This window comes from Furipterus horrens, unplaced genomic scaffold (assembly GCF_987537825.1).
Source record: "Furipterus horrens unplaced genomic scaffold, mFurHor1.1.pri manual_scaffold_8, whole genome shotgun sequence".
Taxonomy (NCBI): Eukaryota; Metazoa; Chordata; class Mammalia; order Chiroptera; family Furipteridae; genus Furipterus; species Furipterus horrens.
This window is the reverse complement of record NW_028327178.1, coordinates 51,287,031-51,313,223: the sequence shown is the minus strand read 5'-3', so window position 1 is coordinate 51,313,223 and position 26,193 is coordinate 51,287,031. Positions and strand designations below refer to the sequence as shown.

The 26,193-nt window shown below is 38.1% G+C and overlaps 1 protein-coding gene across 3 annotated transcripts in view; it reads left to right on the top strand.

Annotated features, from left to right (window-relative positions):
* The first annotated feature begins 6,320 nt into the window (after positions 1-6,320).
* Positions 6,321-26,193, top strand: part of PPP4R1 (protein phosphatase 4 regulatory subunit 1) — an 88,718-nt gene continuing 68,845 nt past the window's right edge. For 2 of the 3 annotated variants that reach the window (XM_090285811.1, XM_090285812.1), the window contains exons 1-2: positions 6,322-6,868; positions 7,073-7,117. In XM_090285811.1, the coding sequence (XP_090141937.1) occupies positions 6,862-6,868; positions 7,073-7,117 (52 nt within the window). In that variant the 5' untranslated portion in view covers positions 6,322-6,861. Of the gene's footprint in view, positions 6,869-7,072; positions 7,118-26,193 lie in introns of all 3 variants that reach the window. The other variant, XM_090285810.1, reaches the window with a different exon arrangement.

Genomic DNA, 26,193 nt, shown 5'->3' with positions numbered 1-26,193 from the left:
TACATATGGTCTCTCAGCTTCAGTTTCCTTATCTTACAAATGTGGACAACCATAGTCCTTACCTCATTGACTGCTTATTATTGTACAGTTGTTTTTGAGTTTCAGCAGAATCTCATGATTCAGCTGCAGGTCGAGGTGACAAATACGGCATTCCAGCTAGGTTTTAATGACTGTTCTCAGTACATTCCGTTGTTTTAGGATTGAGAAAAAATCATACAGTGAACTAATACATTGACATATACCACAGACGTGATTGGATTTGTTACCATTTCAGTCTACCATTTCCCTTCCAGCCCCCAATTTAACTCCCTATCATCTTGATTCAATCAAGGCCTGTTTGGCCTTCATATTAGAGTGTGGCCGAGTTTTTCAGTTTAGGAAACCCCCCTTGAAGGCTCTTGTGTGGAACCCCTAAGACATCCCAGTTTTGGATCACCTAAAGTGATTAAGTACATTCACATAGTTGTGCAACCATCACCACCATCCATCTCCAGAACTTTTTCATCTTCCCAGATGAAACTCTACACTCATTAAACACTAATTCCCCATTTTCCCCTCCCCTAGCTCCCGGTGACCACCATTCTATTTTGTCTCTATGAATTGACTAGTCTAGGTAACTAATGAAACTAAAATCATACAGTAGTTGTGCTTTCTTGACTGGCTTATTTCACTAAGCATAATGTCTTCAAGGTTTGTCATGTTGTATGTAGCATGTATCAGAATTTCCTTTCTTTTCAAGCCTGAATATTCCATTGTATATATAACATAATTCGCTTATCCATGTATCAGTGCCTATTTGGATTGCTTCTACCTTTTGGCTATTGTGAAATGGGATTGCTGGATTATAATGGTAATTCTGTATTTAACTTTTAGAGGACCCACTGTACTGTTTTCCATAGTGGTGCACCATTTTATATTTATACCAGCAACATGCGAGGATTGCAATTTCTCCACATCCTTGTCAATGCTTGTTATTTTCTTTCTTCTTCTTTTTTAAAATTACATGCAACCTAATGGGTGTGAAATAGTATCTTATGTGGTTTTGATTTACATTTCCCTAATAATTAGTGATATTAAGCATCTTGTCAAGTGCTTGTTTGCCACTTGGATATCTTCTTTGCAGAAATGTCTATTCAAGTCCTTTGCCTACTAAATATATAAAATAATTTTTGCTGTCATTCAAGGAAACTCATTTCTTATAGTTCCTTTATATATATAAAAATATTTTTATCTTATCACAGGTTAGTGTTCCTTATCAGCCCACATTGATTTGGGAGATGTTGAGGAAAAATATAAAGAAACTGTAGATAAGTCGTGTGACATTCATATACATAACATACTTATTAATGATGTACATTTGAGCAGCACACTGAATATATGCCAAGTTACCACATCTTATATACAATAGTTAGCCAAACATGGGAGAGCTCCAAATTCACTTAAAGCTGAAGCAGAAGTTGAATATCACAGATTACTCTTCTGGAATACAGAAATAAATGGTATGTTGTCAAAAATTTAGTTAGGATTGTAATTTTACCCTTAAATTTTCTAGTAATCAATATTTTAAAGCTTGACATTGTTGTGCAGGAACAAAATTTGTCAATGTTATTCATTTGTGAAATCATTTTTGTAGTTGTTCTACTGCACATTTATGAGACTAAACTATCACTAGCACATTGAACAATGGCACTCATCTTTTGTGCATAACAAAATAATTCAGGAAAATTATTTCAGTACCATATTTCCTTGAAGGAATTGTGCACCTAGAAAAATGCCCCAAATACTTATGTCTTCACCCTGACCAGTGTGGGTCAGTTGGTTAGGCATTGTCCTGGAAAATGAAAGGATGCCAGTTGGATTCCTGGTGGGGGCATATGCCTAGCTTGAGGGTTTGGTTCCAATCAGGGCACGTAAAACAGGCAGCTGATCAATGTTTCTCCCTCACATTGATGTTTCTCTTCCCCTCTTTCCCCCTCCCTTCCCCTCTCTCTATAAATAAATAGTTTTTTTTAAAAAGCACCACACCTATGTCTTCAATTACCAAAAAATGGTTGGCAGACCATAGTAAACATTCTGACATGCTTTTTTATTTTATGGGGCTAAGAAACCACTTTTTCTTCCACCCTCTACATTCTTCTAGCTGAGCTAATAATCAAATTAACAGAAACATTAACAGGAGAAAATGTCCAAAGTTTATTATGGATGTACATGCGGGGGTGGGGGTGTCATAATATATGAGATCCTGAAATGCACTGGGCAGTTGAGGTTTACACATCATTGTGGACAAAGGAGTGAGGGGGCAGGGGTCTGAGATTTCAAAGAAAATAGGAAATTTATAGGTAGTTGAGGAAGAGCTGAACACACATCGCAGGCAAATTCTTGCTAGGCAACCCAGAAACAATGGGATGCACCTAATAACCTAATTAACAGGCCCCTCTTAGAGCCTTCCTATCTACCATTCTCAACTTATATTAGGCTATGGTGAATGTGCTAAGATTTCCTTCCTGGAGCAGGTCTTCCCATCTGAATCTTTGGACAGGAAAGGGGATGAGTCAAACGTTCTTTCCAATTCCTTTATTTCTTAATAAACTGCTTTAAGTCAACATCCCAAAATGCAGTTTTAGGGTGGCAAAACTTTGATCCCCTTCACTTTTAATGTTGAGTGTCTATAGGAACAAACCTATAAGAAACTGTTTTCCTGTAAGTGTTCTTGTGGCATCTATTTTTAAGTTTATTAGAAGGAACAAAATATAATTTGGAGACCTACTTTTTCTCTATTTCTTTTTTTTTCCTACTGTTTTTACACTATAGTGTATCTGTTTGGATTAAAGACAGTTCATCATGAATTTATTTTATGTTGTTTAGGGCTTCTTTTCTCCATGAAATTGAGATGGCAAGAGTTTTCAAATAGGACTTTTTAAAAAAAGATCTTAGCTTAAAGTGTTTTTAGAACTTAAAATCAAATAGTTATTATAGATTATTTTCTTTTGAGTCATAAGTTAATATGTGCAGAGAATAATGTAACAAACTTCTTTTTAACATTGTTAAACGCACTTCAAATATAATTTTATATAAAACAACTTGAAGCTTTATATAGCCCATTCCTAGTCTTGTTTCCTTCCCCATTCCAATAATTAACCAGAAATGCATCCTTCTTTGAATGTGATTGCAACTAATGCTTTCTGCATTAAGAGAAAGGTAGAAAGAAATTAACACTGCCATTGTAATCCATTTAACCTTTACTATTTTCACATCTTAGTTTTTTAAAAATAAAATTAAAATGCATGGAACAAGTTGTATAGGATGACTTACCTCTGCTGAAACAACTACAGAATTGCTCAGTGGAGAATCCCTTTCGCTCTGCTAACCTGGAGCAGAGTGAAAAACATTAGAGTTCTTAACATGGTGGTATATAAGGAACAGAGGGTTTATTTTCCTTTATACTCAGTTTATAGCGGTGCCTCTAACGGGATAAACTGTTCTGCTCAGAAGAAGCCTATGCTAAGAAACTTGCAGCCTTGGCTGAAAGTGAGACAGAGCTTATGTTCTGCTGCATTCTATGGGCCACTTTCAACTCCTATAAATGGAGAAAGAATAGCCTGAATAGGGATAACTCTGGATAAAGCTCAGTTCTGCAGCTATTTTTCCTCCTTATTTCTTTTCTTATCTTTTCTCTTCTCTCTTATCTTTCTTTTCCTTCCTTCCTTTCCCTTTCTTTATTCACTTCCCTTTCTTTTTCCTAGTACGCTGTGAGAAAATGTATCTTTAGTTGATGCCAATAAAAAGAGATCCAGTGTTTTTTAAAAACAAAGCCAAACTATGAAAGCTCTACAAAAGGCTAAGATTTCATGTTTTGGAATGTCATCTTGACATGGAACTTTAAAAGGGGCTAGAAGCAGCCTAGAAAGGAAAGATAAAACAAATTTCACATAAATATTTACTTTTATAAAATTTACTGAAAACTATATAGAGAGTTTAGATAAGAGATTGGCAATAAATTTTTTAAAAAGAAAAATATTTGTTCTTTTTACTTGGGGATAAAAGTCTGTGAGGGACAGCTCATCAAACTGTCTCAAACAAAACAAAACAAAAACACCAAGGTAAATAAATGTTAAAATTTTGTTTAAAAAGCATTTTTATCATATTTCTTCATTTTCAGATTGATTTTATTTTTCAAAACAGTAATTGATAATCTTCCTTTTATGTACTTTCAGCTTCAGGAATGATCATTCTGAAGAAAAAAGTAGAGTTCCATTACCAATGTAAACATTAATAAATAGGACAGCATCAAGCAATGCCAGGTAGGTTTTGTTTATTAGCAATAATTTTCCCATGATATTACGTTTGTGTTTAAAGAACAAATTAGTTAATTTCCAAGTTTTCTTGGCCACTAATGAAATGTTTCACTATAATTTGAAAGAGGACTTATTCTGAAAAATTCAGGCCTTACTAGACACATAGTTGGATAATACTTTTTTAAAAGTTGACTTATGACAATCCTTCTATTTTACAGATTTCAGGGCAGACAGGATAAGAATTCAGATATTGTTTTGTGTTCTGACCACTAGACAACACATAGCCTCTGGTATATCCACAGGCTACATTGTAAGTGAACTTGGAGCAAGGGTACATAGAATAATGATTGCTATTCTTTGTTTAAGTATCATTTTTTATACAGAGGGAACAGAGTGCATTTCATAGAGTAAATACTGGTTTAAACACCATTGATCTTATCTTTGAAAAAGGAGTATAAACGGAGAGAAAATCAAATGTAAAAAACGGGTACTTGTGCTGAATTGGGAATGAAGATACCCTCACTGAAATGTCTAAAAACCATACTGCCTAAGGAACCTACTGAGGTGTTTAATGCAGATAAGATGATAACCAAATTGCATAGTTCTTGAACAATATGTATAGTTATACAGGACTTCCTCTTTCCTGCCTTCCCAGAGAACAGTGAGGTAAAATTTACTGAGGCCTACCTACCAAAGGCAGTTATTCTGTACCCAGCCCAGCATTTGGTACATAACCTCTATTTATTTTGTCATGTCACTGAGAATTATACCGGGTACATGGTTCAAACAGTTTTGTCTTAGTATGTAACTAAAGAATAGTTGGCACTCTGTAAATTTTGTGTTGTCTATAGAGATCATCAGTTAGTGTTAAGAGCCAAATCCTCTTCCCTCCTCCTTCCACCCAGAACTGCCGAAGTGATAGGTGTCAACAAGTATCACAGCAGGGCAAAACTATCACAGATGAATCAACTGGGACTGGTTTCTGTTGATAGTTTGTGAATTTCTAACTCCTTGTCATTTTGATAGTTGGTGTCAGCTGAATTCATTATAAGGGCATTCTGCAAGGGAAGAAAAATGATATATGAGAGTCTAGACTTCAATTATTCTATACTTGAGAAAATTAGACACACACCTGGAGTTACAGACTGTATTCCAATTTTTAGTACTTTCAGAAGTTTAATACTTACTATACAATGTGTCCCATTATCAGAGAGGGAAGTATGAATTTCAGTGAATCTGATTTTTTAGACTGATCCTTCTTTGATTAAGACCACATGCAGAAAGGAAGAACAAGCTGATTAACCATTTAGAGTTTCCCCCTTCTCCCCAAGAGACCAGACCCCCAAAGTGGCATCAACTGTCTTTGTTTTGTTCTCCACTTCACATTACCATTTTGGAGGCTTTGGATAGAATTGAAGGTAGAGATAGGACAGTGTGAAATGGATTAAAAAACCCTAAGTTTAGCCCCCACTTTGCACTTGGGAGCTTGAGCTGATCATACACATTAAAAAAAGGGGGGGGATCTGTGATATAGAATTCAGTTGCGCACCTCATGTGCTACCAAAAGTATTTAAATTAATTATTTAAAGGGAAAAAAACCTAATCATAGGCATCCTTCATCGAACACCTCCTAGATATCAAGTACTGTGCTAGGTTCCTTACATTCTTCATTAATTCCAAAAACCCCAAGAGGCAGTTATCATAATTCATTTCACAAATGGGCCACCTACCTACTAAGTAAATGGCAGAATTAATATGAACTCAGGCTTGCCAACGCACTTGCTCGGGGATTTCTGCTTTGTCAGCTCAGGATTAGGAGGACATAGGGATAATAACCTGAATCTAAGGCCTTAAAGGTGCTGGGTGTGCCGGCTGAACAAGGATGATTTTGTCACTCCAAGAGCAGGCAGCCGAGCCCTGGGCTTTGTTACCAGCGCGACGGGAGGCGGTGCTTCCTCCATCCGGAGGGTGCAATCCTCGGCCTCTGCCGGGCTTCGAATGGCCGCCGACGTACGTGCAGCCCTGGGGAGTGGGTGAGGGACAGCGAACGGCACGCCCGCGAAGAAGGGCTGCGGCCGACGAGGTGGTGGGCGAGGCCGGTGACCCAATAAAGCGAGTTGGGCCGCGGGAGGCCCTGCCCGGCTCCGTTTCCGGGCACAAGCTACACAGTCCCCGGCCGGCGGCAGCTTGCGCGCTTCCGTCCGCTGCTCTCGGCTTGAGGGAGCCTCTGGCCGAGGGTGTGAGCGCGCGCCGCCGGGCCGGGCTGGGAGCGAGGGAGGTGGGAGAAGAGAGCGCCAGCCGTCCCGGAGCCGCAAGGAGCGGACAGAAGAGGCGGGGCGAGGCCAGAGGCCCACGGCGCCCGCCTATTCACGGCGTCCCGTAGCCTCTCCGCCCGAGGCCCAGTCCCAGGCCCACGGTCCGCCCCGCGCGCGCGCGTGCGCGCGGCACCCCCGGCCAGTCCCTCCTCCTCGCTGCCCCTCCCGCGCGCGTCCACCGGCTCCCCGGCTCGCGCCGCTCCATGTAGCCCCGGATCCCGGGAGACTGAGGAGGAGGGGGCGACCACAAGATGGCGGGTACGTGACCCCTCGTTCTTCGAGCGGCGCGGCGGCGGCGGCCCCTCCCGGCGTCCTCCAGTCCGCCACCACCCCGGGTGCGGCAGAGGCCGGCGCCGGGAGGCGTCGCGGGACCGAGAGGGAGGGTGGGTGGAGGGGGTGACGGGGGCGGCGTGCCGGGTCGCGAGTCGCTGACCAGGCCTCTCTTTTTTCCCCACGGTGCAGACCTCTCGCTGCTCCAAGAGGACCTGCAGGAGGACACGGACGGATGTGAGTGCGTCCGGTCTGCTGTCGCTGTCGCCGGCAGCCAGCGGGGAGCGGCCGGGAAGGGAGGGCGGGCGTCGTCGGCCTGGGCCCGGCCCGGCGTGGGGACAGGCTCGGCGAGGCGTGGCCCTGGGCCGGCCAGGGTTGCGGTTTTGAGGGAAAATTGCGCTTTCCGCTGGTGGAGAGAGATGCCCTGTGTATTGCTTCAGTTGGGGTTCTGCCCCATCACCCACCCATCTCACCACCCCCAAATCTCCTGTGTGCTCGGGAACTGCCCAGCCGTCCGTTTTGGAAATAGAAACTATTAGGCAGAAATTTGAAATAGGTATTTGGGGTGTGTTTTTCTTTTTGGGTGCCTTCCAGAGTCCTCCACCCTCCCCTCAACCCTCCTGAGGAAGGAAGAAGCTATAATGAAGAAAGGTGTTTTTCCTTGTAGTTGCTCGCAAGTGTCCCACAGCGGCCAGCTGCAGGGCAGTCTGGTCCCTGCCAGCGCCTCGGTTCAGTTGCGCCACTTCTGATTGTATGGAGCTTACTTACCTGTAATTTCGCTTTAGCTCTTAGCATTTCTCCGTGCCCATTTTACTTGTGGATTACGGGAAGGTTAGAAGGTGTGGCATTGGCAGGAATTACTAAATTTGGAGAACGTATTTCTTTAATGCAAATATTCACGAATTACCCAGACCTCCTTAAGTATTATAATTTCAGCTTTTCTTTGAGATACTGAAGTTTTAAAAGAGTTGATACTTTTGTTTAAGCAAAAACTTTGACATTGTTTCCAGAATAGTGTCAGAAAGGAATTGTTCTTTTCCTAGTGCTTTTCTAGCATCAGAAGGTAATTTGGAAATTGTTCTGAGTTGAAATGATAGCCACGGTAGAATTTCTAGTGTATTTAGGGGAAGGCCTGCCTGATGCTGAGATTTACTCTCTCTAATACCAATATAAGTAATCCAGTGATGGCTACAGTTTGAAATTGCTCTTTTAAATACTGTGTGATTAATCCTTAGTATTGTCTATTTTGGTTTCCTTTGCCCAAATTAAGCTTCATTTTTTAATTCCTGGGTGTTTTGAGTGAAATCAAGAGAATTTACAATTATAGAAGGATTCTACAAAAAGTTATTTTAAAAATAATTTAATCTTACCTTTGCTAAGTATGGTTTTTAAGTAAAAAGTTTTCTTAAAGGGAGTACTCATGTAATGAAGGACAGCTTTTACATTTCGTTTGATGTTTTACCTTAGTCTGCTAATCTGCCTACTAGTAAGTTTAAAATGTTATTTAAGGCAGCTATTGATTTCTTGCAAAGTTAGGTTTAGAGGGGTGGCTCTGTTATCTCTCAGAATGGGGCTTCTCATTGTATTTTGCTTCAAGACTTTGTAAATAGAAGATATATTCATTCAGCAGGTGTTCAGGAATGTCTGGAGCAAGAACTTCAGGAATGTCTGGAGCAAGAACTTTATTTGTATTAATTTGTTTTCACTTAGATGCCGTGCACTCTTAAAGGATGAGCTGCAATATCACTTTTGTCGTATTTGACTCTTAAGGGAACATAGTCTAGAGGGGGAAACCTATCTGTGAAGAATTCAGCAATGATTTATTTATTCATGAACCTCAAGACTTCTGCTCCATACTGAGGATAGAGCTGTGCAAAGGATGGTCACAATCCATGCCCTCAAGTGGTTTATAAGCAATTTTAATGTTAAATGTGATAGTGAAAGTATCAGAGGCATAATAGCACAGTAGTTAATGGATAGGACTCTAGAGCCAGGCTGCTTTGTTCCAATCTTGGCGTTGTCACTTTGGACAGACTCCTTTGACTCCACCTGTCTATGCCTAAGATTTGTTATTTGTAAATATGTATATAAATATTACATAGCTTATTGAGTTGTTCAGAGCCTTAGATAAATTAATGCATATAAAGCACTTAGAATAGCACCTGGTAAATAGAGACTATTACGTGTTTGTTTTTATGAATAAAGTGCAGGGAAAGCTTGAAAGAGCAGAGCCTGGCTGGGTGGTGCAGTTGATTGGAGCGTCGTCCTCATGCACCAAGGTTGCAGATTCCATCGCTGGTCAGGGCATATACAGGAAGCAACTGATGGGTGCATGGATAAGTGGAGAAACAGATTGTTTCTCTCTGTCTCTCAAGAAAAAAAAAAAAAGAAGAAATGAGAAAGAGCAGAGAGGGAGATACTGATGTTGAGCATTATACTACAGAATTACTATATATTTATAAATGTTTCTAATGCTTGCAGTTGACTTTTTACAGGTTCTCTTAGTTCCCATTGTGTTTTAATTCAGGATAAAAGACACTTGAAAGCACAAATGGTTTATTTGCATATGTGTACTTTTGTTGAAGACCTTGTTAGAATAATTGCTTATTTTTCTCAGTTGTTTTTATAGGTGATAGTTTTTATAGATGATACCGTCACTACCTGGGAAACTTTCTCCTTATCCCTTTAGTTCTTCTGACTGGTCAAATAAGTCAAAAACATAGAGCAGATTAACAGGAGAAAATCAAATTTTATTACATGCGCATGGTAACATAAAAATTCCAAAGACAGTGAGGCAAAAGGAGGTATAAATGTCATTTTGGAGAAAGGGGGGAAAAGTGGGAGTGGGTCTGGATTTCTAAAGGGAAATAGGCAACTCACAGTTTAGCTGAGAATGTGACAAACACATTCTTGCTACCTATCAAACAATGGGACAGAGGGAAATTTAGGGCACAGATTTTTTTTTCATGGATCTTTCCCCTCTATACCACTCTTAATTTGTATGTGCTAAAGTGGAAAGGAGAAAATAAACAAACAAAATATTCCTGACTTTGTTGGGCTTTAATTGTTTACACCTTGAAATAATCTGTATGCCAGGGTGGCACATCCCAGGGAGAGCTCAGGATATTCAGAAACAAGGGATCTTTGAACATACAGCCAGTTGAAGAATCACTTATCTTCTTTTGTGAAGAGAGAAAAATTTGCCCATGGTGCCAACATGGGCAAGATATTTGGTAAGGGAATGAAAAAGCTGGAGAAACTGAAGAAGATAGAGAACCAGAGATGTCAGCAAGAATGGACTTTGGACTCCCCTTAAAACTAAACTGTATCTTATGAGCCGAATTTTCTGCCTCAGGCAACTCTGGTATAGAGGCCAGCCTCCAGATTAGTTGTGCACCAGGTCCTGCCACTTCATCCAAGTTAGGTTAAATTGGCCTTGGAGGTGGAAAGAAATTATTTTCTAGCCAAGCTGTAGAATCTCATTAGTCTTTCCTAAATACAGAACCTAGACTAAAGCAGAAGAAGGGGTAAATACTATCGTACAGGTAATCTGCAGCTATGGAGACTTAAGAGGACCTGGTTAGGGTTAGATCTTTGAAGGGGGTAATTGCCAGACCTTGGTAAGAGTCTTACTTCTTTTGTTTTGATTTTATTTTAAAGTCTATGTATAGATTAGTAGAATAGGGGAAAGGGTTGGTCAAAAACTGACTTGACTGATACCGCTGGGAGAAAAAGAAACAAAATCCTACTCTGTAGAAAATGGTGCATTGTACAGGCTGGGGCAAAGGTAGGTTTACAGTTCTGAGTATGTGAAACAGTTTATTCTTGTATTATTTGTTATTGTATTATTTTCCATATGAATAACTGAACCTACTTTAGCCCCATCCTGTATGTACATATCAAAAGATCATAAAGGTATGTAAGTAAAATCACTATTAGGTACTATTAAAATTAACTTTAAGATTTAAAAGTGATAGTCTGTCATGAAACAGACTTTGCTTTTGAAGTAAAAGCAAGCCAGTGATTTCATTTGAATAGATGACCTCAGAGTTGGGTAAACCCTTTCTTTTCCTTGAATAATGGGAGGCAATGAAAAAATGACAAATATACTTTGAGCGAAAGATATTTTAAATTTCTATTGTCAATCTCCCAAAGACTCAATTTTGATTTACGTTTAAGTTGCTAAATTTCTAAAAGAGGTAAGATAGGCTTAATGCTTGTTAAAATAATTTCATGGAAGGAGTTTGATTAAAATTCAAATTTTTATGAAAAGAACACATTGAAGAATATTTTAAAAGAATGATTATATAACACTTAATAGTTTATAGTAGCTTTCATAAACGGATTATTCTTCATAGCAGCCCTGTGGTATGTAGGCTGTGATATTAATAAATAAGTCAAGTGATAACACAAAGAGACAAAATTATTTTCTCATGGAAAACTCCTAAGTACCAGCCAGAATTTTAAGGTAGGCCTCCTGATTCTCAATATTGTATTTTAAATATTGTCTCTTCTTAAATTGCCCAGTTTATAACATTGAGCAGCCCAAGTTTCTTGTGTAGGTAATTTGTTTGAACCATGCTTAAAATACCCTTGAAGATTAGTATGCTGCATATGGTTTAATTTATTCTAGATAGAAATAATTAGAATGGAGCTTGGATATAATATAGCTTATTTCATTTTTATGTTAACTTTTCTTTCAGCTGAACTAGCATGATGTTAAAGAATTTTGGCGGCTATATTATAGAATATGCCATGCCACAGAATGGTCCATATTTGTTTTAATTTTTGGAATCCTTTTACATGGATCCAGAACTAATTGGATGTAACTACCTACATTGCACTCCTTTCAAGGAGTTTCTGGCCTTCCAACTTATTTTGGTAAACTTCCTTATTGAGTTCTTGCCACATGGGTAAGTACCAGTGAGGGTGGGAATCGGTCAAAAACCCTAGGAAGGTATTCTTGGAAGTCATGATATTTATATATTTTGTTATATGATTATTTGGAAAAGTGAGTCTTGGTACTCAGTAGCATGTTTTAATGCTACTAACAAGACTGAACAGAAGAAATCTTTATTTAGGTAGAGTATAATTGATATCCTACAGAAGAGTGCTTAAATGGTTTTCATGGTACCCACATGTGTAAAGAATCAGTTAATGATGTCTTAAGTAACAATTCCCCATATAGAATTGTTTTTAAAAAGGAAAAAGCAGGGGAAACCCTTTGTAAATAAATATACATGTTGGCTGCCTGGGATTGTAACTGCACACACACAAAAAGCAACTCCATCTAAATACATAGTTTTTTGTTTGTTTTTCCTGCCTATGAAAGTACTTAGCTCTTATTTAGATAAAGTTCATTAATCTGGTACATTTGTTTGATCACTGGTTTGTTATTTTATGTCTGGTCCTTTTACCTCTGTTCCTCACCTCATCAAAACAAAGAATTTATTAAACTATTACTGCACACCTACATTTGCCTTTTTATTTTGGTGTTTTTCTTTCTTGATAGCTAACAGTTTTTGCCATCAATTACATAATATAGTGGGCAGTCCCTAAACTTAAATTAGGGTATTGTTTTTAGCTTGGATCTGAAAATAAACCTAATTTAATGTTTTGGGAAGAAAAGTGAGGTGGCATATCTATGGAATTTTGACTAAGGAAGTCGAAAGGCCTGCATTCCCTATGCAGTAGGCAGTTAGACAGGAGCAGAGCAAGGACAGTAGGCCAGATACAGAAGGTCACCAGGGCAGAAAGCCCTGGGTGCCTAGCATTGCGAAAAACTGGGAGAACAAGGGCCCCGTCCCCAGGGTAGCCTTCCTTCCCTAGTGGGCTGCTTGTCATTCAGGTTAGACCCCAGACACTCTTAGAGAAGGAATGAAAAAGGGGGCTGGAGAATAGCCCTTACTAATTAAGAACCCAGGACAATGAGGTTCTGATCCACATCAGATACATCTAGGCCTCAATTGTATTTAAGCTCCAGGCCCAGAAAAGCAGCAAAACCAGATAAACAGTGCCTTGGCTGCCTCAGACCAGCTGCATTGACTAATGACCCCTGGCCTGGTGCCAGCCAATCAGTGGAGACCATGACCCTGAAAGGACACACCTGGGAAACTGATAAATATTCTATTGGGATTCTCCCCTTGAAACCTCCCCTAAAATCTCCACCCTTAAAAGCTGTTAGGACCGAGGACCCAGCGTACTGGGGAAAGCATACCCACCTCCCCTCCCTCTCTTCCCCATAAAAAGGTTACCTTTACCTTTCTCTCTCCTAACTTCCAAGGGCCCTTTATTTTATTTTTTATTTTTTGGCCTCTGTAACTTGTTTCCTAAGCCCATTTCTTCTACAGCTCACATCTTTTACCTTTGTGACTTTCTAAATAAACTTTCTCCTATAATTTGAATCTTAGCTCTGAAGTCTTTCTTAGAACTTAAGCACTGAGGTTGCTGAACTGAGGTCTGGTCTGACTCCACTGGTCTAACACCTGGAGCCGGTTTCATTTTCCCCACTGCCAATACCTGTAACTTCTGAGAAGCTCTTTTTGTACAGTTCTTTCAGCTTGCCGATCATCTAGGGTTCCCCCTCTCAAAAGCCATCCCCTGACTCCTAAGTTTTAGCTCCTTATCCCCCTAGATTTAGGAGCAGACTTGTTTTCTGGCCTAATTGATACCATTTTGGTTGACATTTGAGCATTTATAATGCTGTATTTATGAAATATGTATATATTCCGATATAGTTTTGTGTAGAGGGAAAGAGCACTGAACTTCATAAAATCATCAGACCAGAGTTCAAATTCTGACCCTTGCCAGTTATTCGTTGTATAATCTTTAAATGTTTGATGGGCTATTGGATTGTTTCCAGTTTTTGACTATTACAAATAATACTGTTATGGTCATTCATGTACAAGTCTTTGTGGATATATATACATTCTTTCTCTTTGGTATATACCTAGGAGTGGAATGGCTGTTTATCTTTTTAAGAAACTGCAAAACTTTTTCCAAAGTGGTTGTACCATTTTACACTCCCACCTGCAGTGTGTAAGGTCCAGGTGCTCCACACCATTTTTAGCACTTGGTGTGGGCAATTTTCATTTTAGGCATTCTGTTAGGAGTGTAATGGGTTTTTTCTGTAGTTTGAATTTGCATTTCTTTAATGATTAATACTGCTCATCTTTCTATGTGCTCATATACCATCCGTATATCCTCTTTGGTGAAATATTTAAATCTTTTGGCCATTTTCTACTGGGTTGTTATCATGTTAAGCTTTGAGGGTTCCTTATATTCCAGATACAAGTCTATTCTCAGATGTGTGATTTGCAAATATTTTCCAGTTTGTGACTTGTCTTTTCATTGCCTTAACAGTGTATTTCAAAGCGCAGAAGTTCTGAATTGGATGTTCAACTTAATTATTTTTCACAGATCCCCTTTGTCAGTTTGAGAAACTTCCCTGAATTTACTGAGAGCTTTCTTAAAATTAGGAATGGATGTTGGATTTTGTCAATGCTTTTTCTGTATCTGTGATTTTTTATCTAAAAAAAACTAAGTTTTTTAATATGATGAATTACATTGACTTTTAAAAGTAAATATTATTACCTTTTTAGTACGAAATTTCAAATATATACAAAAGCTAATGAGCCAACATATACCCACCACTTAGCTTCGTCTTTTACCTGTCCCTTTCTAACTTTTGGGGGAAAGGGGCAAGGGAGGGTGTAGCTATAGTACTTTAAAGACATCCCAGGTGTCATTTTATTTTAACTATAAATATTTCACAAGGATATACTTGAAGTGTGATGTTACAGTCTATAAACAGAAGGATATCTAAGGTTATGGTAAGGTCTGGTAATTTATGAAAATTTAAATGATTAAGTTTTTTAGACATTTACCTCGCTGGTTCTGCTGTAAAAGCACATCTGTGTGATTACTAAATCCACTTTTATTTTAATAATATTGATCACCAGATTAAGAGAAGCAACATCTTGCTTATTTTTATCTTCCTAAAGCACATTTCACCCTTTTGGGTTAGCCTTAATGGTAACAAAGGAATATTGGTAAACAAAAGTTTAATTTTATATTTTACATTGGTTATATCATCTATAGGATCACATAAACTTTTAAAACTTGAGGTGTGCTATACCTCTGGTGAGCCAGTTATTTCAGAATTATTGAAATCAAGAGCTAGAGGACAGATTATATATTTATCTTCTCATTTTAAGCATGAGGAAGTTTAGGTCCCAAGGTGTCACAAATATAAAGGTGGAATGGTGGCAGAGGCTAGAGTACAACTCACACCTTGTAAGTTTTAATATTCTTTTCCTAGGTTTTATCTAACATAGCTCTTTAACTTGCTACAAAAGGAAGATGGGAGAAATTTCTGGATTTAAAAAATTTTTTAAACCACCATTTATTATCATATTGTATATTGGACGTTGTGCTGTAACCTTATAATATTTTCCCTGAGAGGTATATAGTCCCACAAATTTATAAAAGTGGTACTTCATGAGACTTATCTAACAGTTAATTTGCTCAGTCACCTAACTTGAAGTTGGTAGGTTAAATTAAAACCTGACATACTTATTATTTTATTTACCTCTTTATTATTTTTTATTATTGCGTTCTTAATGCCTTCGAATTTTGGCTTCCCTAGATTTATAACTTATTTAGATAATTTAACCTCCTAAACTTTCAGGGGGATATAAAGGTAATAGCATGCTCTTTAAGTATTTGGTGAGCAAAATACTTTTTATTCTACATAGCCTTTCTGTTATGGGAATGTTAGACACAAAATACAGGGTCTGTCCAGAATGTATCCAGATGTGTAATATGAAAAATAGAGACATTTATTGAAGAAGATACAAGAAACATTGTACATAGAACAGTGATACCTCAGTCACCTTCAAAGCAGGCACCTTGAGACCTCACACAGTTCTCCCATTTGCCATCAGCTGCCCCATCGTATTTTTCTGAATCTAATCAACGGTCTGAAATCTCTTCCCTTTTAAAGGTGATTTTAGTTTTGGGAAAGAACAGAAGTTGCAGGGCACCAAATCTGGGCTGTAGGGGGAGCTGAGTCACCTGGGTAATTTGATGTTTTGACAAAAACTGCACAAGACATGATGCATGAGTGCACACGTTGTCATGAAGCTGCAAGTCACCAGTTGCCCATAGCTGCGGCCTTCTGAATCATCCAAATAGTTTCCGTGGAGGAATGTTCAAGCTGAATACAAAATTGGATGCAGATTTGTTGCTCTACTCGCTCAGTCATTTTGAATGTGATAGCCACACAGTACACGTGCTCACTCAAGGGAGTCTACAGTCCCCACTGATTAGTACAGTGAAGTCATCATTGTTCATGTGTGCACATTCCAGTCCACTCTCCTTGGCTGCCAGGTTACGTCAATGTCATGCAAACTATTCTCATTATATTAACAGTGGCTGGACTTTTTCCAAACAGACCTTGTATATACTCTTTTTCTTTCAAGTTCTTCTTGCTTAAACTAAATTGTGAGATTAAATATGCTATAGGACAATTTTATACTTATTACTAAAGGATTATTTCTAAGGATTTAGTAAACTCTATTTGAAGGATAGATTTCTGATTAACATATTGTCACAAAGTACAAATTGAAACTTGACCTGTTTGCTTGAACTGTAAGGTCCTTCAAATTTATTTTTCTTTTTCTCTTAATTTTTGTTCCCAAGCAATTACTTAATTGCATTTCTGCTACATCACCAGACCAGGGATTTGAAAGTTTCTGTAAAGGGCCAGATACTAACTATTTAACAATAGATTTTGTGGGTCACGTTCTCTCTGTTGCACCTACTTAGGTCTGCCACTGTAGGATGAAAGCAGTCATAGACAATACATAAATGAATGAGTGTAGCTGTCTTCCAATAAAACTTTATTTACAAAGACAGGTATGGACCAGTTTAACCTGCTGGCCATGGTTTACTGACTCTGCACTATAGTGTAAGTCCAAGGTCTAATAGCATTTTTATTCTTTACCCATCACAGAGTACCCAGTGCACAGCAGGCCTTCACTACATACTTGCTGAGATGAATGTTGAATTTCTTGCCACACTAAATAAGGCCATAAATCTAACTAGTAGTCAAATAATTAAATAACTTACTTTAAGTTAAACTTTGAAAACTTTCAAACATACACTAAAAATTCAGCCATCATTAGCATTTTGCCAATTTGCTCTATTTCTCTACAGTTATTTATACACATACACGCTACATATTCATTCTTCTGAATCTTAACTTCTTCATTGTACCTTCTGAAAATAAGTGGTAGAGATCATGATCTTTTAGTCTGTGTCTCCTAAGAGCAAGATCATACCCTCACAGTCACCAATTAAATGCAGAAAAGGTAACATTGATACAGTTGAATTATGCAATATGTAGTTCATTTTCAAATTTGACCAGTTGTCCAATAATGTTCTTTATAGCAACCATATTCCCAATTCAGACTTCTGCGTTGCATTTAGTTGTCGTATCTTTAATTTGAAACAATTCTCAGCCTTTATCTTTCACAGTATTAATATTCTGAAGTGTCAGTTTATGCTTTTTTTTTTTTTTTTTGGACAGGAATACTTTGTAATACTGTGATATTATGAGTGCTTCCTTAAAATGCACCTGATGTCTCTTATCCATTATTGGTGGTGGTAACTGTAACCACTTGGTTAAAGGTGATGTCATCCAGATTTCTGCACTTCAAGATTCTGTTTTTTCTTTTTGTAATTAGTAAGGGAAATAAATAATTTGACACTAGGAAAATAGCCCATTCCCAAACGAACTTCTATACAGTAGTGTTAGAATGTGTTGTTGATGGTTCTTAACCTGGCTGGCATTCTGCTTTACAGAAGATCTTGTCTTCTCTCTATTCATGTATTGGTTTATTTATTAAAACATTATTTTAAAGTCCCAAATCTTATAAAAATGATTAAATCTCTATGGTGTATCTAATTGTCTTTCATTTTCTAAGATGTGAAGACTTGGGAAACAGAAAAGAATTTTTGGCAATTTTAATATGGCCTGAACAATATTAAGGGAAAAATTGAAGGGAGGTCAGACTGTCAGAATTTTCCTGCTTTAGAGGACATTATTAGCGGCTCTGTGTGGAATAGAAGATTGTTTTGATCAAGCTTGGTGAAAAGTTAGGTTGTACAAATTGATCATTTCTCTTTGGTGTACTTCTCATATGCTAATACTGTGAATATTTTGGGAGGATAAAGCATAGTTAAAATACCCTATCTCTTCAAGTATCTCTAGGGACTACCTTTTCATTAACAAATATTAATGAATTTGCAGTGTTTCAGAGAAGCCTTAAACTGGTTTTTAGGTAATAAAAAGATTAGCAAGACAGTCTTTGCCTTCAAAGAGAATATATCTGTTTTAGGGGTGGGAGAAGTAGAAGAAAATGAAAAAAAAAAAAAAAGAGAAAACTCAAACACTGCAATTATTGGCAGAGTAAAAGCAAGGGCCCCCAAGACTACAGGGAATTCAAAGGAGGAAGCTATCTTAATTAGAAAGAATAGAAAATGCTTCCTTGATGGTTTTGTAAATAGCTAAATTTAAACTGAGATGATGCTAAAAAGGGCAGAACTGGGACAGGTGGAATCACATAATACAGCCAAGTAGTGGGGCATGTGGCAGAAAATGGATCCCAGCAGGGGCTGCAAGCAGTGGAGGAAAATAGATTGGGGTTAGACCATGGAGACTTTTGAATTACAGCAGGAGAAAGTTGTATCCTAAGTTATATATCCTGGAGGTTTTGGGGTATGGTTGGGGGAGAGGGAGGAAGGGCAGGGAAAGTATTGCGCAGAGTAATACTTAAGGGAGGTTGATGTGCTTCTGGTATGTAAACCTGATTGAATGAGGTGAAACAACCCACGGGCTGTTCAGTTATGAAGGGCTCGATGGCCCGCTGCCAGAAAGTATAACACTCAATACCAGAGTTTGGTGAAAAGAAAAGGAATTGTTTATTTAAAGGTTATACAGATTTAGATTAATGGCAGATTTCTGCTATTAAGTCTTACTTTCCTTAAAACACCCAGAAGCACATAGTTCTGGCTCCCCCTGCCGAAACAGGCTAGTTTTAGAATAGAAAAGTCAGGGGTACCATTTCCCTCTAGGAAAATAGAAGTCCGTGGATTTCCCACAGTTCAGCTTTGCTGACAGCTCCCAGTCATTCATGCCTGATCGGGGGTTTTTGCCTGTGTCGCAGTATTTTTCAGTTCTTAATCCAGAGCCATGTGGTTCTCTCTCAGCCCACGTGGTTCTCCACTTCTACCTCCTTGCAAACTGCCTGGAGTCCTTCCTTTCCCTTTCAGAGCCACATGGTTCTTCCCCTGCAAATGGCCGCTGCCTTATTTTTAAATCCCTGACTTCGGCCTGTGACACAGTGGGCAGGGTGACCAGTTGCGGCCACCTGTGAAATCTTGTGCAGGCCCCATAAACTTTTCGTCTCCATTCTGCAGTCAAAGCCCCTCCCATCTCCTTGGGGACCCCCATTCTGTAACACGGAGACTGGAGTAGGTGGATTGAGGCAGTTGTAATAGTCTAGGGCAGTGGTCTTCAAAGTTAATTACTATATACATCCTAAAATAAGTTTGGAAACTCTCTCATATACTTTAACATTTAAAGTTATTAAAAAATAGTAATACTGTTGTATTACTTTAAAAAATGGAATCTAAATACCATAGCAGTTTTATACCCAATATCATCCAATTTCGAAAATTTAAGAATATACTCTTTAAATTGGGAGTTTTACATTGTTCTTTTTCCTACTTAGTCTCTTTTCATTTTATACAAAAATTTTACAATATACTTTTTTGCTTAGAAGTTTAATTATTACCCTATGACATTTCTTTGCACCAAAAATATGTATATAAAGAGAAGTTGAAAATTTTAATTTTCTGTGGCCATAAAACATTTTTTGGTTTCTATTATTTACTCAGTTGATGAATCAGAATGTATTACAAATGATGATAAACTCATTGAAAACAAAAATTTTGAATAGTGTGGGGGCTAAAAAACATACGTTTCCTTCCACCTTCTAAATTCTTCTAGTTATGCTAATCAAATTAACAGACAGATTACAGGAGAAAATAATATAAGCATGAAAACTTCAAAGCCAGTGAGGAAAGACTGGGTATATATGACATTTTTGGAAAAAGGAGAAAGGGTGGGGCACGGTGTTAGATTTCAGAAGTGAGAATGGGCTATTTACTCCTTAAGGAAAGAGTGGAGCATACCCGAGAGGAAAATTATTGGTAGGCAACTCTGAAACTATGGGGCTTGGGGAGGGGGGTGCTTATTTAGCTCACAGCCCCCTGCTTGCAACCCTTTTATGTACCATACTTATTTCAAATTAGGCTAAGGCAAACTTCCTAAATCTACTTCCTGATGCAGGTTTCTCTGTCTAAATCTCTTGAGTAGGAAAGAGGGGAAGGTCAGAAGTTCTTTCTGCTTCTTATTTTTCTTAACAGCTTAAAATCAATATCCACAAAAGGCAAAAAACCTTGGTTCCCTTCAATAAGCATTAATTAATGAAGTGGATAGGACTTTAACAAATAATTAGGTACTTATGGATGACTATAATTTATTGCTAGAATGAGACTATTTAGCATCGATTTCTATTTTTTATTTTAAGGTTTATAAGCACTGAGAAATTCTCTTGACATAAATAAGTTGATGTAGGGTCTTGCTAGCATTGCCGCTAATTTCCTTGCACTTCTTTCAACTTATGTGCCAAAAGTTATTTTCAGTTTTTTTTTTTTAAGCAACAGATTGAAAAATACCTGATTTGCAGAAGTATTTATTACAGTCTTTAGAGAATTAATTTCTTAACACGTTGATAAGTAGGTCCAAGGGTCCCTTTGTTTGGCATTAGAGCCATTTTTTGCCATGTTACTGTGCATCAAGTGTATCCTTTTATGTCAAGTGTTTGGCATGTAGTTTTGAGATAGTTTAGAGATATACCTTTCTTTGTCTAAAGTAAGGCGGAGGTTGTGATCCAAATCCCCCGGCACATTTTTGGATGGACTACTGGAATACACTGTAAAGTTAGCTATATGATTTATTTTCAAAAAAACCTTCATCTACCTCAGGGGGTTTGAATACCCCAATTTGCTCTAAGCAAAGGATATCAGAGCCTTTGAATTAGGATACTGGGAAATGAGTGGTGGTGTTACAGAGCGAAAGGGGGTTCTTTCACATGGCGCCTTGGTGTAAAACCCAACAACTAGTGTTGAGGAAAACGTCTTTATTTATAATATTCCAACCTGGGGAGGACAGTGAGCACTTCAGCTCAGAGCCCTGTTCTCCCACGGGACCCAGCACTTCCCTTGCTTCCCAAAAAGCTAGAAGCCAAAAACATGCCCAGAAGTTCCCCATCCTTATCTGTCAGCTATCTCCTTCAGGATCTGGGGTACAATGTCATCAGCCTTCGTATACAGTCCAGGAAAACATGTGCCATGTTGCACTGGATCACGCATGGTTCTCCCTTTGCCCTTTCAAAGCCGCATGGTATTCTCCCTTCTCAAAACTGAATGGAGAACCCCCCTAAAATGTCTGCCACCTATTTTTAAATCCCTGACTGCGTCCTCTGATGCAGTGGGCATGGTAACCAGTTCTGACCATTCACAGAACCTTGCACAGACTCTGTATGCTCTTTCATTACCATTTCATGGTCAAAACCCTTCCCATCTTCTTGGGGCCTTGGAAGTATCAAAGCCATTTGTGTAACAAAGACACTAACCACTAGCCCCAGGCATGTGAAGGCATCCTAAAAGCTGTTTCCTTGCCCCATCCCTCAACCTGCGGCTCTGGGGATTTTTGGAGACCCCTATTCTGTAACAGTCGGAATACAGAATACTTATAAAAGTAGAATTTATAGTTCTTAGCATCTAATTAAGATATGAGGGCAAGAAAGGTATGGTAAAAAACAAAAAAGTAACTGAAAACCTCATGCTTGAGAACTCAGGGTTACTGGGGAGAAAGATGGTAATTTGAATTCATGAGGGAGATCTTATTTTTATAAGATCAGTTTGGATAGTTTAATTTTCAGAACAAATGTAACATTGAGGTGGCGATTCTGTGAAGTATTTGAAACTGTGGATCTGGGGATCAGGGCAGGAGATCTTTGGTGGTCTTCTGCATCATAAGTGATTGTTGAAGCTGTGGATTATCAAGGAGAGGAGAGGTGTGTGTGTGTAATGCATGTATGAGAACAAAAGTAGAGGGAAATTTAGCTACATTACTCCCTCTATGCTATCTGTTTTACGTAAATGGTCAGAAAGAAGAAAGCAAGAATAGTCCAGAAAGGTAGAAAAATACTCAGGATTGTGTACTTCCAGAGAACACAAGAAAAGAAAATGTAAGAAGAGGCTTTTGGGATAGAGTTGGCTTTGTCAAATACTATAAAGAATTTAAGGCATTAGGTCTAAGCAGGGCCCCTCAATTTTGGCAAATGATTGCTAATCTTTGAGAAGAGATTCCCAAGAGTGAAAAATAAGACAGGTTATAATTGTGTTGATGGAGAGGTGAAAGGCTGCAAAATGAACTATACCTTTAAGAAGTTTAATGAAAAAGTCATTTTGACAATAGCAAGCTTAAGTTCCAGATTCATTGTGTCAGGGAAACACCCATGTTGTAATTGCCCTTTATCACCTTTATCAATATATTGCTCATAAAGTATGGTTTACATGACTATATTTATGTACAAGTGTAACAGTCATATTTTTCTTCCACCATTGTAACTGTAATTTGTTCCTAGATGAGGTGGTTGGTGTTATCCCATGTCGTTGGAAAATACATCTTTAGGCAATGGTAGTGATATGCTCCATTTTGAGAAGCATATGAGAACAGCTGCAGCCCTTTTTATTCTCCTCCTCATGCCGTAGCATGTACGTATGGTTGTGCAGTAGAACGGTGGTCAGATACACCACGAAACTGTCCTCTTCCTTGCTGTCGTTTCCCTGGTTGCTGGCACTTTTCCCCCTGACTTGGCACTATAGAGCACATTAAAAGCATGTATGATAGTAAGGTAGGACTGGAGGTTGATGTTTTGAGGGTAGTTTTGGGACTTAGAATAGGGATTTGAAACACACTTTGACAATTATAGATTCAGAATTCTTACTGAGTCATCATGAATTTGTAGTATATCAAGCATTGTTAAGGAGGAATAGAAAAGAGGCTTACTTAACAACATTCATGCAGGTAGAACTAGAACCATCTCCATTGAGTTAGAATGTTGTGCTCTTGAGAGGACTAGGTTTCTCTGTACCTTCCCTCTGCTCTTTGACAACTACGAGTAGGATCATTGGAAGAAGAGTGAAATGAGACCTCAGGTTCTCTTTAGAATGCTGTGTAAAGACAGAGAGGTTGTTGAGCTTGGAAAAGCCATCACAATATTTGCTTTTTCTTAATGTTTGAAAAATAAATGATGGATTTAATTAATAGTTGATACTCCCGGAATTGTCTTTTGCTTAAAGGAGATAATTGTTGAATTTAGCTAAGTTATTGCTTAGAAAATCTCAAGTGCCATTTCTAACTACAGGATGGTAATGAGATTTCTCTAGCTAGGCAGGAGGATTTTGCAAAATGTAATAATGTTACTCTTTAAAAATTAGAAGAGTAAGTTGATTTTGGTTGATCACATTCCACTACTGCTCCAGCTACAAGTCGCTGTGCCCCACCTGTACTAAATTACTTGTAAGTTTTATAAATATGACATGGTTTTTCTTGACTCCCTGTCTCTGGATTTCTCTGCTTAGAATATCCTCTTCTTGCCCTCTGTCCTCCTTGGCAAACTCCTTTATTTTCTGAGAATTGTCACAGTAAGAGATGAACAACAATAGCTAGCAATAAAATACAATAATTATATACTGTAATAAAAGTTATGTGAACGTGAGGGTCTCTCATTTTTTCCTCAGAACATCTTACTGTACTGTACTCACCCTTCTTGTGATGATGTGAGATGATACAAGGCCTACGTGCTGAGATGAAGTGAGGTGAATTGTGGCCTAGTGTTAAGCTACTATTGACCTGATGATAGGGAATGGACAGGCTGGGCAAAGGGATGACTCACTTTCCAGGCATGCGGGAAGGACAGTGCAAGATTTCCTGCTCATTCTGTTTTTTAGTATGCAATTTTAATACTTCTTTGGCTTAAAAAAAATTTTTTTTATCCTCACCCAAGGACATTTTGTCATTGTTTTTAGAGAAGATGGTTGGGGGGGGGGGTTGGATGGGTGGGGAGAAACAGAAAGAAACATTGATGTAAGAGAGAAACATTGATTGGTTGCCTCCCTTATGTGCCTGGACTGGAGACCATGCAAACCCAGACTGGGAAACAAAACGCTCAACTTTAGGTATGTGCCCAGCCTGGAAATTGAACCCACAATTCTTTGGCTATGGGTTGACGCTCCATCTAACCCACAATAGTCAGGGTATCCTTTCTTGCATGCTTTAGAGACTACTCCTAAGGATTATAATTTGCATCTTGAACTTATCATAAATTAATGTACAACTTTACATAAGCTATAGAATCCTTATAACAGTATATAGCTACATTTACTCCCTCTGTGCTATTTTATCTGTGGATATTATTGTCTGTACCATCACTTAGAGTATACACTGTAGAATTTTTTTTATTAACGGTGACAGTTTTTTATTGATTATATTTTTTGTTTGTCTTTGTAACCTGTGGTAAGCATTTATAGGGTGTGCCTGGGTAAGACTTAAGTATCTTCGTGGCCTCCACAAAGATGAAAGTTAGAGCCTTATTAGTCTGATCAAGAATTGCTGAGGAAATCTTGAATCTGTAGAGGATGGTTGAGGCCGGAATGATTCCACAGATATTGACAGGTGATGGGGCAGTACTAGGAAATAAAAATGAATGTTTCTTGCCAGTGCCTCTGCCAGAGTGGAATACTTCCTTCATGTAGAGATAATCATCAGCCATGATTGATAGAGGGGTGTCAAAAGTTGAATCAAAATATGATTCTGTTACCCTCTAGGAGTATGTTTCTCAGATATGGTTATTCAGCAATCTGTATTTGATTGTTGGACTTGTGGATTATCAAGGAGAGGAGAGGTATGTGTGTAATACAAGTATGAGGTGGGGGTATTTTTAAAAAATGAATGCTCCTGAGCCTCTCTCCAAATCTGTGTATCAGAGTCTACATATAAGATCTGGGAATGTGCATTATAGAGGTAAGTGCTCCAGGCTTGTCTTAAACACAGTTATATTTGACAATCACCACTTTAGGAGTCTTCCCCATGGCCCCTTAATTTCCATAGATCAGAATCAATATTATTAATGTTTATCTTTAAGATTAATAGGTGTGAGTTGAGACAAACAGTTTGGTCATAAACATAGAATTCTAGAGCCTGCATAAGGTACCTTTGAGGTCCTGCTAGCTCTTCAGTGTTCAGTTACAGAGGAGAAAACGGAGGCTAAATGAAAGTGATTGGTTTTTACAGCTCTTGGATTCATAATTAAGGTACTGTGCTATGAATTGTAGCTCAGAGTAACCTGTATAAATTTTACCATACTATGTAAGTAATTATTTCATGTTAGGTGTTATTTTTAATTCAGTTTGACACTCTGCCTTTTAATTGGGCTATTTGGACCATTTGTACTTAAAGTGATTATTGATATGATTGGGTTTAAATCTCTCATCTTAACTATTTTCCACCTATTTGTTGTATCAGTTCCTTCTTCTTTTTATCTTTTTCTGCTTTATTTTGGATTGAGTATGTTTTAATGATTTTATTTTATGGCTTTTATTGGCTTACTAGCTCTATGTCTTGGGTTGGTTTTTGATGTTTAATGGTTGCTACGGAGTTTATAGTATATACTGTCTTTAACTTATTACAGTCTACCTTCGAGTAATATGTATCTTTTCACATACAGTATAAGAAACCTTAAGACAGTATACTGTACTTTTTTCCTGTCTTTGTGTTAGTGTAGTCATACTATATATGTTGTAAATCTCACAATATATATTTTATCTTTTTATTTTATAGTACATATTTTTTACTTTAAACAAGACAGGTTTTGTATTTACCTGCATATTTACCATTTCTGATGCTCTTCATTTCTTTTTTGTAAATCCAGATTTCCACCTGGTATAATTTTCTTTTTTGCTTGGACTTCCTTTAATCTTACGGTTCAGGTCTGGTGATGGTGATACCTGTCAGCTTTTGTATGAATGAAGAAGTCTTTTATTTCACCTTTGCATTTGAAAAATACGAATATCAAAGATATTTGAAAGATTTCTACTTACAGAATGTAGAGTTG